General features: G+C 19.0%; 4 protein-coding genes across 5 annotated transcripts in view; 2 read left to right on the top strand and 2 right to left on the bottom strand.

Annotated features, from left to right (window-relative positions):
• Positions 1 to 581: 581 nt before the first annotated feature.
• PF3D7_0911400 (conserved Plasmodium protein, unknown function) lies at positions 582 to 4,379 on the bottom strand (the record flags this gene model as incomplete). The annotated part of the gene is made up of 2 exons (XM_001351950.1): positions 582 to 4,174; positions 4,316 to 4,379. The coding sequence occupies 2 exons, from the start codon at positions 4,377 to 4,379 to the stop codon at positions 582 to 584; spliced, it is 3,657 nt and encodes a 1,218-aa protein (XP_001351986.1).
• Positions 4,380 to 5,300: 921 nt separating this feature from the next.
• Positions 5,301 to 6,339, bottom strand: PF3D7_0911500.1 (conserved Plasmodium protein, unknown function; the record flags this gene model as incomplete). Of its 2 annotated transcripts, XM_002808883.1 has the most annotated exons (5): positions 5,301 to 5,366; positions 5,470 to 5,565; positions 5,689 to 5,728; positions 5,842 to 5,989; positions 6,135 to 6,339. In XM_002808883.1, the coding sequence occupies 5 exons, from the start codon at positions 6,337 to 6,339 to the stop codon at positions 5,301 to 5,303; spliced, it is 555 nt and encodes a 184-aa protein (XP_002808929.1). The 2 variants fall into 2 exon arrangements, with proteins under 2 accessions (XP_002808929.1, XP_024329015.1); XM_024473196.1 differs by lacking the exons at positions 5,301 to 5,366; positions 5,689 to 5,728 and having other exon boundaries at positions 5,508 to 5,565.
• A 1,933-nt stretch (positions 6,340 to 8,272) lies between these two features.
• Positions 8,273 to 9,805, top strand: PF3D7_0911600 (conserved Plasmodium protein, unknown function; the record flags this gene model as incomplete). The annotated part of the gene is made up of 1 exon (XM_002808884.1): positions 8,273 to 9,805. The coding sequence occupies one exon, from the start codon at positions 8,273 to 8,275 to the stop codon at positions 9,803 to 9,805; it is 1,533 nt and encodes a 510-aa protein (XP_002808930.1).
• An 896-nt stretch (positions 9,806 to 10,701) lies between these two features.
• The window catches only part of PF3D7_0911700 (GTP-binding protein, putative), a gene marked incomplete at both ends in the record, with an annotated part of 3,258 nt that continues 598 nt past the window's right edge, over positions 10,702 to 13,361 (top strand). The window contains one exon of the mRNA XM_001351953.1: positions 10,702 to 13,361. This exon is cut by the window's right edge and continues 598 nt beyond it. Coding sequence (XP_001351989.1) covers positions 10,702 to 13,361 — 2,660 coding nt within the window.

A 13,361-nucleotide genomic window follows, 5' to 3' on the forward strand; every position in this document is an offset into this window, starting at 1 on the left:
ATCTAATGTTTTATCTTTTTTCCTTTTTGATGGATATTTGCCCTCCTCAATTTTTTTTTTTTCCTTTTTTTTTGTTCCTGTTTTATAACTTTTACTCAGCATTCAAAGCGATTAACAAACATTTGAGGAAACAAATTAAACATTTTATTAAGATATATATAAATATTATAAAATATCAAGTATTTATTAAAATAACAAAAGAAAGAAAAAAGAAAAAAAAAAAAAAACATCACTTATAATAACAAAATATTTACAAACTTTATAAAATGAATCAAATATGTTTTTATATTATCTTTGAAATATGTATATGAACAAACTAGCTATTTAAAAAAATAAAAAATAATTATAAAGAAAAATGAAAAAAAAAAAAAAAAAAATCAGCTAGCTATAATTATAAAAATAAATTAGCTATATATTTAATAACTTACATAAATCTTATAAATAAAAAGACAAATTGTGTAATTCCATATTTTGCAAAATTATGCACATATATCTATATATTTATACATATACATATCTACACAGTGGTACTTCCATTAATATATACGTCGTATAATATTTTCCTCCTTTTAATTATAATTTCATTTTTTAATTTTTTCTTGCAAACTTAAAAAGAAAGGATGATTCCTTACGACTTCATAGTCCGGATTTAAAAAGATAGAAATATTTTCAAAACAAAATGGAGGTATTTTTTTGTAAGAAGAATTTATATTTGCCTTCAATGCATTTATATATATATTTATAAATGAATAGCTGTCATATTTATGTTTAATAATTTTTAAGTATTTATCAATTTCATTTATGTATTGTTTAAAATAATTTTGCATATCAAAATTATTATCTGATTTTTCGAATAGACGAATTTTGTAAGGTACGGAATTTTTACTCATAATTAAATTTGAATATTTATTGATAAGCATTTTATAATTTTGATAACTTTCTTTGATTTCATTTATATTTTTAATTTTTTTTTTAAGGCCTATATGAAAATCATCATTATTATTATGGGATAAACAAGATGAACGGGACATATTAATTTTTAAATATTTGGTAAGAAAAAGTGATATAAGTAAAGATTTATTAAGTTGAAAGCTATATAAATCCATTTTACAATAATGTGGATAACTAAAACTCCAGCCTTTATGTTTCAAATAAAAAGAATCTTCTTCTAATTTATTTGAATCCTTATTCGTATAAGAAAGATAAATAAAGTATGTCATAAGAAAATCTGAGTATAAATATAATATAAAATAATATAAAGAATATTTATTTTTATTTATATCTTCTGTATTATTTATATTATTATAACCATGTTGTAATATATAAGATAATTCTTTATAACAAATAGACATCACATAATATGTAAAAGAATATTCTTGGTCTGATAATAAATTTATATATAAACCTAAACAATTATAATCTATTAATATCGTTTGTAATATACTAGTATAATAATTTTCTATACTTTCAATTTCTTTGTCCATATTATATATTTTAAAGTTATATGTTAATATTTTCATCAACGTATATAAAATACGCATATCAACATGAAAATTTGACAATTTGGAATATTCCCTTTCAGGCAATAAAAATGAATATTTAAAGATCTTTTTGATAACTATTTCAAGATATTGAGAAAATAAATTAAAAACTTTACAAAGAATTGTAAATTTCATTCTTTTTTGTGTAATATTAATAAAATTTTTATATTCATCTTCATTCTTAAAAAATTCTCGATAACAAAATGAGCTAGAAATAATAGTATTATTCTTTATATTATTATAAAAATGTCTACTATTATAATCATAATCATCACCACTGTCATAATCGCTTAATTTATCTTTATTTATAAGATGTCCTTTTAATTTATCTTTACTCATATGTGCATTTAATTGATTCTCGTTTATATTTCCATTTATTTCCTCCCACTTAATTATATCATATTGTTTTATAAAATTTTCTAACTCGTCAAATATTTCCACAATTGAACTTTCTTTTTCCATGTAATTTACTAGATAGCCAAAATTTAAACGTAATAATTGAACGAATTTATTCATTTCCTTTTCACAAAAAATATTTTTCAGTATATCATTATGTTCAATATTCTTATCATAGTTATATCCTGTATCTATTTTTAATTCATTTTCTACAAAATAAAATAATGTATCAGGTGTATAAGCAAAATTATTAAATAACATTAACAAATTAGCAGAAAATCCGAAATATATTAAATCATTAAATATAATATTTTTTACATAGAACTGTTCATTTTCTTTAAGCAACTCTTCTATTATTATAAAGGATTCATTGTAAAATAGAAACAAAAACATATTAACAAATATATTTTCCTTAACGTTATCTAATAATTTTTTGTTTAACAACTCATTCGAATCGACACTTTCTATATCATGATTTTGATATAAATCAAAAAAAATAGAATAATAATCCTTTAATTCACTTTCAAAAGAACTCACAAAACATTTTAATTCCTTATTCTTCTTATTTTTTATATTTTTTTGTGTCTCATCATCACTTTCAAATATTTCCACATCATCATATATATTTTGTTTTTGTTTATCACTTTCTAGATCTTCTCTTTTCTCGTTTTTAGTATTAAATTTGTTTGCTATAATAGGACAAGAATTATTTTTTCCACTTTCTACATTTTTTTTATTATTATTTAAGTGCTTTGATGCTTTACTTTGTTGTGTTAATATATATTCCTTTTCAAATTTAGCAAATTCCTTTTTTTCCACTTGTATTATTTGAGTAAGACAACATTTGAATATACATTTAATTAATATATTACAACTTTTTGAATAGAATTTTAAATAATGTAAAATATTTTTTATATCAAAAAATGATGATTTCATATTAATTAATTTAATATAATCAGCAATATATTGAATATCAGTTATTATATTTTTATAAAATAAATATCCCTCAGATATGGTTAACTTTGTTACATGTTTACTAACATGTGTCATTTTATACATTAAAAAATATTTATTAAAATATAATTTTTTTTTTTTTTTTTTTTCTTTTTCTTCTTCTTCTTCTTCTTGTATCATCTTGAACATTTTATTTTTTACAGCACCCTTTTCATTTATATTACAATTCATATCATTATCTATACTATTTATACAATTTAATATTTGTTTACAATTTTCTTTTATCGAATCTTTATTACTTTCACACATATCAAATATTAGTTGATTTAAGAGAGAGGTGAAATATATAATAAATTTTATTCTTTTTAAAATATAAAATATATCTTTATTTTTCTTTTTATTTTCTTCATATTGGGTAAAAAATTTTGTAAAACATCTTTTTATTATAAATAAATTTTTTAAGATATATGCTCTTCTATTTCTACAATGATATAATAAGCAATCATTTAAATTTACTAAACCACATTTATAGTCATCTCTGTGTACAAAATTATTTTGGGTTATAACATAATCGATTAGTTCAGATGAAGAGGAATAAAAGATTAGAAATAATTGAAAGAATAAAAACATTTTATTTTCTACATAATCCTCTTCACAAATATTTTTATATGTATTCTCTTCACATATATTATCATTATGTATATTATTATTTTTATACTTTATATTAATTGTATCACTTTTTTTTTCTATTTCTATTTCTTTTTCTTCTTCTTCTTCTTTTTTTTTTTTTTCCATATTATTGTCCTGATTACTATCCTTTTTATTATCTGCAACTTTATTTTTATTAAAATTTTTTTTTTGATCATCATGTTTTTCAATATATTTTATAAATTCTTTATTATCATTTTTAAAAATATCCATATATATTTTATCATAAGAAAAGGCAGCTAGCCATTTCATAAATACCTCTTCTAAAAAATAACCATTGTCTTTACAATTAATAACTTTTGAATCATGCAAATAATAACAACTTAGGACGGTTAAAAAAGGATGATTTCCTTTAAGTAATTTTACTAAGTTTAATAACAAATGGTCTATAATAAAAATTATATCATCATACGATAATTCATCATTTATATATTTCCTTTCTTCACAATCAATTATTGATAATCTCTTTTCTGGGTGGATACCACAATCTAATTTCTTGTCTCCTAATTCGAGTGAACAGACGTATTTTCTATAAGAAAAATCTTTTTGTTTTATTTCTTCATCATCTTTCAGATCTACAAAAATTAATAAATAAATAAATATATATATATTTATATATAGTAGTAACATCTAATTTTAGCTATTATAAATACATATACATTACATCAAGGTATATTATTAGATTATTATATGTTTCCTTCTTTTTTATAAATTACCTTCTACATTCATATATAAAAAATCTGAGATACTTATATATTCCTTTTCTCCACTGTTTATCATATTTTCATAATAAAAAAAAATAATTTAAAAAATATATATATATAAAAGAAACAACATTTATTCAAAAGGTAAATAAAAATTAACAAAATTAAAAAGAATAATTAGATGAATATTAATTAAATGTTTAAAAGTTATATTAAATAAATAAATAAAAAACAAACGTGATAAAAAGAACCAGGAGATTTATAAATCTTGAAGGAAAATAATTTTAATATAGGAGAAAAAAAAAAAAAAAAAAAAAAAAAAAAATGAACGAGATAAATGAAATTATTTTTTTATTATTTATTTTTTTTTTTTCAATTGAAATTCTAATTTTTCATAAAAAAATCATATATCTAGAAAAGAATAAAATAAAAAAATAAAAAAATATATACATATACATATATATATATATATATATATATATATATATATATATCCATACGTGTTCATAATATATATATATATTAATTAAATAATGCATTTTTAGCTTCAAAAAAAAAAAGAAAAGAAAAAGTTATAAATCCCTTTTTTTATATTTATATATTTTTATTTACAATTTTTGCACTTTCTATTTACAGTGGTTATAATATAAAAATTATCTTCTACCTTCTTTTATAAAAATACAAATATTTATAAATTTATACTTATAGAAACAATTTATTTAATTCTTTTTTTTTAATAACAATGAAATGCTTTTACTAATATATATAAATATGTTAATATTAATATAAACGTCAATAAGTTATATGATGTTATATATATATATATATATATATTTAAGAACAAATAATGAAAAAAAAAAAAAAATTAAGGCATCCATTTCTTAAAGTGCCATATAAAAAAAATTTTAATAACCTGTAACTTTGATATATATATATATATATATATATATATATATATATACCTGTATGTATTTATTTTATTTTTGTAAAATCAGCTTTATTCATTTTTTAAAGAAGAAACGAATTCGACTTTGTCTTCTAAGTCTTTAATTAAATTCTTTATCTATTTAAAAAAAAAAAAAAAAATTGATATCGTATAATATTGATGTATAAATATATATATAAATATATATATATATATATATTCTTATTGTCTATATAATTACTTCTTTATTTTCCTCTGAACAGTCATTGATTTTTTTTGTCAGCCCCAAGCAATTATCATCCATAGTTTGCTTTGCCATGAGGCTTTTGTAATATTTCTTAATTTAAAAATAATATTTGAAAAAAAAAGAAAGAGGATAATGAAAAAATAAAAATATATATTAAAATGATAATAATGACATATATATATATATATATATTCATTTATTTATTGATCGTACATTTTTTAGATCATTTATAATATTTTTCATGTCGTCTCTCCTTAAAGGGTTCAATATGATATACATAAAAATATATAGATTTAATATATATATATATATATTATATTATGTACATTTTGAAAAAAGGAGAAAATATTTTAAATTATATATTACTTTTGTTCTTCTTGATTTATATTTAATTTGACGTTTTCTATATTTTCTGACACGTCATTTATTTGTGTGTCGATTAATTCATTAATTGTTTTATAATATTTTAATTTATCATTTATTTTGTTGTTTTCTTTTTGTATAAAATCAAGCTCTAGTAAAAAATATTTTTATAGGAAATAATTAATGTATATATATATATATATATATATATATATGTATAAATTTAGGTATATATATTTATTACATTACATTATATTTTAATTTTTTTTTTTTTCTTTTTTTCCCTATATATATACCTTTCTTTAATTTTATAAGTTCATCTTGGTGTTTTTTATATTTACCCTTTTCATTTGTTTCTAATTTTTCTTTATAAATTAAAATTTCGTGAACTTTCACGAGATCTTTTAATTCGTAAAATATATCTATGACGTTTTTTGAAAAGGTTTTTAAATTGTCATATCTTTTTTCTATAGTTAAGCTAGAAGATTTTTTATAAGCCATTAGTATATTTTATAAAATAAAACAAAAGAAATAAAACAAAAATTAACTCGCTTAAATTTATAACATAATATAGACACACACATGTACATATGCCAACGTGATAATGTTACAAAAAAAAAAAAAAAAAAAAAAAAAAAAAATTATGCCTTAATTATAAGATATATACAGTTTAAGGGGAAAAGGGAAAAAAAAAAAAAAAAACAGGAAAAAAGAGAACAAAAAATTATATATACATATATATAAATATATATATATATATATATATATTAATTTTTCAAAGCTTATTTTGCTTTATATACAATATGACATAGTGAATATAAATTACATAACGAAATATATGATTATGTTATATATATTTATTTTCTTTTTTTTTTTATCTTGTGATACTTTCAACATAATATAACTTGAAAAACCACACATGTGTATACGTTATTTTTAACAGTAGCAAAAAAAAAAAAAAAAAAAAAAAAAAAAAAGAAAAAAAGTATTTGTATAATAAAAACTTTCAAAATAAACAAAGATATATTATATCATCAATATAAATAATAAAGATACCTATTTATGTGTAATGAGTAGATATTTTTATATTCTTCCTTTTTCGTGTATTTAATAAGAAGCTATTTGTTAATTATAAAAATATAATAATTTTGAATGAAAAATTCTTAAAAGTTCAGGGTTCATTTTATAAAATGTGCTAAGTTTATATATATATATATAAATATGTTCATATCATAATTTTTTTTTTTTTTTTTTTTTTGAAGTATTGTATAAAAAAATAAATGTGTTACATATTGTATATAATTATATATATTTTTATATAAATTTATTTTTTCCTATTTTTTTTATTTATTATTATTTATTTATTTTTTTTTTTTAATTTCTTGAAGAAAAAAAAAAAACCTTTTGTTAATTTTTTTTAATTTATTCTTAAAGGTTATGTGAACATATATATATATATATATATATATATTAAATAATGCTAACTATTTAATATATAACAAAATGATAATATAATATAAGATAATTTTTTTTCTTTTATCCATTGAAATACATGTGTAAGATATTATAAGAAATAACAAAATGTTTGTTATATAGTAATATACCATAAAGAAAGTGTTGAATAATTATATTTTCTAAAAAAAGGACGATTTCAAATAAATCAATTATAATAAGAATATATTATATATATGTACATTTTTTTTTTTTGTTATTCCTTAAGATTTAAGATGAGAAAAAACTACCTTTAATATATACACACACATAAAAAAAATATATATATTTATAATTATAAAACCAATTTAATATTATGAGAAATTTTAAAAAACATCTAAGAGGAATCAGCTAATCACTCATCTTGGTAGAAGGAATATGATAAAAAAAGAAATAAAGAAATAAAGAAAGAAAGAAAAATGAAGGATGAAAAATGTAATAATAATAATGTTTTATATTCATTTTAAAAGTCCCAATATAAATCTTTGTGTGGATGTACTTTTATAAAAAAGAATATATTTACATATATATATATATATATATTATATATTTATACATATATTTGTTTGTTTGTGTATATATACTTATTGCCTCATTTTTCTTTAAATTATGACAAATTTTAATATATACATTTATTCTTTTCCTTTTTTTTTTTTTTTTTTTTTTTTTTTTTTTGTAATACACACCACTATATGTTATTTCATCTTTTATTTTATTTTATTTTATTTTATTTTTTTAAGTCTTTGTATTATTTATATTAATTTATAAAATGGTGGTATAATATATTCATTTTATTATTTTATTTTATTTTATTTTATTTTTTTGTGTTTTTTTTTTTTTAATTTAAATATTGTTCATTTCTTTGTCTTTTTAATTTATAGCTTTTTATTTTCTTCTTTTTTTTTTTATTTTATTATTATTATTATTATACCTTGCCTTTCACATGTATGTTATTATAAATATATCCATTTTATATATTTTGTTAGTTATAATATTTAATATAAAATCCAGTGCAAGTAATTTAATATATCAAAAGAAGTTCAAAAAAATTATGTCCGATGTAAATTACTATAATACAAATAAGACACAAAATGAATGGAAAAATAAAAGAATAGGATTTAATAAATATAATCTTACGAGTAACAATAAAAATACAGAATATTATAAGAGATTAACTAAACCATTATATGGACATATTCATAAAGCATCATGTGATAATAATGATTATGTAGAAATAATAAAGAGGAAAAAATATTCTTCCTTTTGTATATTACATACAGGGAAAAAAGTTCTTCAAAAATGTATTAAAAAAAGCAAGATAAATAACTACCATTTTTTGTTTCATTCTTTTTATATATCTAGATGTAATAATAAAACAAAGTGTAACTATGAAGGAAATATAAATTATAACATATTTAAATTAAATATTCAGAATATAAAATATGATAATATATTATACAAGAAAAAATGTATACAACAAATGTATTTTAATAATTCTATATTTAATAAGTTATATAATTGTGATCAATTGAATAGTAAAAATAGAATCTTTTCTATACGTTCTATATCTAATAATACTATAAATAAAATGAACACCATAAATGGTTCTACAAACAAATATGATAATACTATTATTGATGGATACAATAGTATTAATGAACATGATAATACGGAAGGGATATATATTAGTAATACTTACGATGATATTAGCAGCGTTCAGGTGCAACAAATGGCTTTACAAAATATTACATTTGAGGAAGGTAAGTTCGATGAAAAAAATCAAAAAACAAAAGAAAATATAAACAACATGGAAAATATAAACAACATGGAAAATAAAAACAGCATGGAAAATAAAAACAGCATGGAGAATAAAAACAGCATGGAGAATAAAAACAACATAGAAAATAAAAACAACATAAACAATATAAACAACATAAACAATATAAACAATGTAGAAAAGATTGCTGAGAAGAAAAAGAAAAAGAGATTTTTGTCTGAAGAATCCAAAGCAAGAATGAAAGAAAAACTTCGATTAATTATGAAGAAGAAATGGAAAAATCATGAATTTCGAAAAAAAATGATTAAATCATTTAGAAAACGTAGTATTGATCATAACAAAAAAATATCAGACACTGTCAAAAATAAATGGAAATATGATAAGGAATATAAATTAAAAACATTAGAAGGTCAACGAAAATATTTCATAAAAAAAAGTAAAAGTAAAAAATTCAATTCTCCTTCTCAAGAAACCAGAAACAAAATATCAAAATCAATGAAACAATATTGGTTAAATAAAAATAAATATACTAAAAGTGATATGAATAATTTACAATCATTAGTTATGAAAAAGAAAAAACATAAAAAAGTTTGGGAAAACATTTATTCAATTATATTAAATCAAAAAATTGATGACATAACAAATTATCAAACCTTTCATCACAACTTATCTGTAAATTTACAAGCAGCTCTGAATTGAATATAAACATAGATAGATAAATAAATAAATAAACAAATAAATATAAATAAATATGTATATATTAAATATATTTATTTGTTATTATTTATTATTATTTATTATTATTTATTATTATTATTTTATTTATTTTTTTTTGGAACATATAAAGAAAAAAATAAAGCAGAAATGGAATATATACAGTAAATGTATTTTTTAAAATATTTACATTTTTTTAAAAAACACATTAGATATATATATGTATATATGTATGTATGTATGTATTGTATCTATTTATATATATTTATTCATTTTTATGCCTTGGGAATAATTTTTTATTTTACATTACAATTTTATTGTTTTCATATTTTTGATCACCCTTTCGTATTTGTTTTATTTTTATTATTATTTCATTTTATTTTATTTTTTTATTTTTTTTAAAATATGTTCTTATACATATATAAGATTTTACATTTTTACACTTATTTGATATTTTTTTCTGTAACTTTTGTTTTTAAAAAATCATGAAGGTTCATTCTATGAAATATATCTTTTGGTAAATAAAATAAATATTAAAAAGAAAAAATCGAATATATATATGAATAAATATATTTGAACGGCCTGTATAATATTTCTTTATAGTAAATAAAGGAAAAGAAAAAAAAAAAAAAAAAAAGAGAATGATAAAAATGTTTTACTAACATATTAAAAGATGTAATAATAATAATAATTATTATTATTATTATTATTATTAGTTATACGATAATTATATTGATATATATATATATATATATATATATATTATATACATTTTTGTTATTTTAAAAGAATAAGTTCATTTTTGGTTTTATATATAATCAACTTTAATGGATTAAAAAAAAAAAAAAAGCACACACCAATGAGCAGCTTCCATCATTTTAATGAATTATACTTCAGTTAATAAAATAAGATTATGGGTTCTTATAGTATTTCTCATCTTATATAATATTAAATGTATATGCGAAAATATAAGTGACTTAAAAAAAAGACTATGCTTTAATAATTTTTCGAATTCGAAAAAAAAAATAAAAAAAAAATGGCTAGCCAAAAAAAAAAAAAATTATTTGACCATATGGAAAAACAAAACATATACCACAAAAAGGAGAAATGGTTATGGAAAGATTGAGTACAAAAGAGAGGAGAATAAGAAGGATGATTATAATTTTATGAATACTTCTTTATATTTAAATTATATTTCAAATGTGAAGAATTTTTTATTTAATAAAAATAATAATAAAAAAAATAAAATATATTATCATAAGTGTAAAAAGTCTAATATTATTGAGGCAAAAATAAATGATAATGATACTTTGCTCTCTGATGAAGAGTTCAGGAATGACGTGGACAGAAATGACAAGGAATATTATAATATTAAAAAAGAATATTCTGAAAATGTGTGTAATCAGAATAGAATAAATGATTTATCAAATTGTTCTGTATCATCAAATAATAATATTTTAAATGAATGTTCTAGTGAAGTAAAAAAAGAAATGAATTATCCATTACATAATGAATTGTACGATAATTTAAATGATAATACGATTGGACATTTAAAATCTGAAAAATGCAAAGAAAAATATATTCGTAATTTCTGCATCTTGGCACATATCGATAGTGGTAAATCTACATTAGCTGATCGATTTTTAGAACTTACAAATACAATTAAAAAAAAAAGGATGCAAGAACAATTTTTAGATATGATGTGTTTAGAAAGAGAAAAGGGTATAACAATAAAATTGAAAGCTGTAAGAATGCATTATAATAATTATGTATTTAATTTGATTGACACTCCTGGACATTTCGATTTTTATCATGAAGTAAAAAGATCGTTAAATGTGTGTGAAGGCGCAATCCTTTTAATTGATGGAGGTAAAGGTATACAATCACAAACCTTAAATATATTTTTTGAATTAAAAAAACATGATATAAAAATAATACCCGTTATTAATAAAATAGATTTAAGTACATGTTTATATGATAAAATAAAAGATGATTTGATTAATAAATTTAATTTTAAAGAAAACGAAATTTTGAAAATTTCAGCAAAATATGGTAAGAATGTAAAAATGTTATTTCAAAGAATTATTAGTGATATCCCCCCACCAATAAATACCATCAATAGCTTTTTTAGAGGTGTTGTTTTTGATTCTTTTTTTGATCAATATAAAGGGGTCGTATTAATTATTAAAGTTCTTAATGGAGAATTAAGAAAAAAAACAGAAATCTTTTTTATTAACAGTGCAAAGAGTTATATTATACAAGAAGTTGGATATCTAGTCCCGGAGATGAAGCCTACGGATGTTATATCTCAAGGGGATATAGCATATGTATGTTCAAATATAAGAAATTGTGATGATATTCAAATAAGTGAAACTATAGTAAATAAAGATATTATTAAGAAAAATAATCATAATGAGTTTGTTATCAATTTTAAAAAGATAAACCTTGGAAGGGACAAAAATATTATGCAGCGTTTAAGTGATGAGGGTAAACAATATTTGACCCATCACAATAAAGGGGAAATAAAAGGTGATGAAAATGGACAAGTAAAATGTGATGAAAATGGACAAGTAAAATGTGATGAAAATGGACAAGTAAAATGTGATGAAAATGGACAAGTAAAATGTGATGAAAATGGACAAGTAAAATGTGATGAAAATGGACAAGTAAAATGTGATGAAAATGGACAAGTAAAATGTGATGAAAATGGACAAGTAAAATGTGATGAAAATGGACAAGTAAAATGTGATGAAAATGGACAAGTAAAATGTGATGAAAATGGACAAGTAAAATGTGATGAAAATGGACAAGTAAAATGTGATGAAAATGGACAAGTAAAATGTGATAAAAATAAAGGAGAGATAAAATCATTTCAATATAATGAAGTAAAAGTTGATGAAAGATATGAACGAAATAAAGAAGAAATAATATATGATCATGAACATAAAAAGGAAGGAATATTTAATATTCATAAAAATGATGACCTTATAAAGGAAAATATAAAAGAAAAAGAAAACTTTTCTTGTAGTATCCAAGGAAATGATAATGCCATTCCCATTTTGAAAAAAACTGATATTAATATAAAAAGCATTGCTGCTAACAAAATAGAAGCATCGTATCCATCTGTTTATTGTAACATTTATTGTGTGAATGATAAGAAGTCCAATGAATTAGAAATGTCATTAAATAAATTAAAATTAAATGATAGTTCTTTTTCTTTTAAAAAATATATATGTGAAACATTAGGTAAAGGTTTTAAGTGCGGATTTAATGGTTTATTACATTTAAATATAATTCAAGAAAGAATAAAAAGAGAATATAATATTGACACTATCGTAACAGCACCATCTGTTAATTATTTAATAAGAGTAAAAGAAAAATATATGGATAAAAGATTAAAAGAAAAATTACTTGAAAAGAATTTTGATATACAAAATATGCATATTGAACAAATGGATAAAACCTCCTCTGATGATTGTTTCTTTTTTATGACAAGTAATGTTAATGATATTCCAACAAAAAATGTAGTACATTCTATTTA

The sequence above is a fragment of the Plasmodium falciparum genome (assembly GCF_000002765.6).
Source record: "Plasmodium falciparum 3D7 genome assembly, chromosome: 9".
Taxonomy (NCBI): domain Eukaryota; phylum Apicomplexa; class Aconoidasida; order Haemosporida; family Plasmodiidae; genus Plasmodium; species Plasmodium falciparum.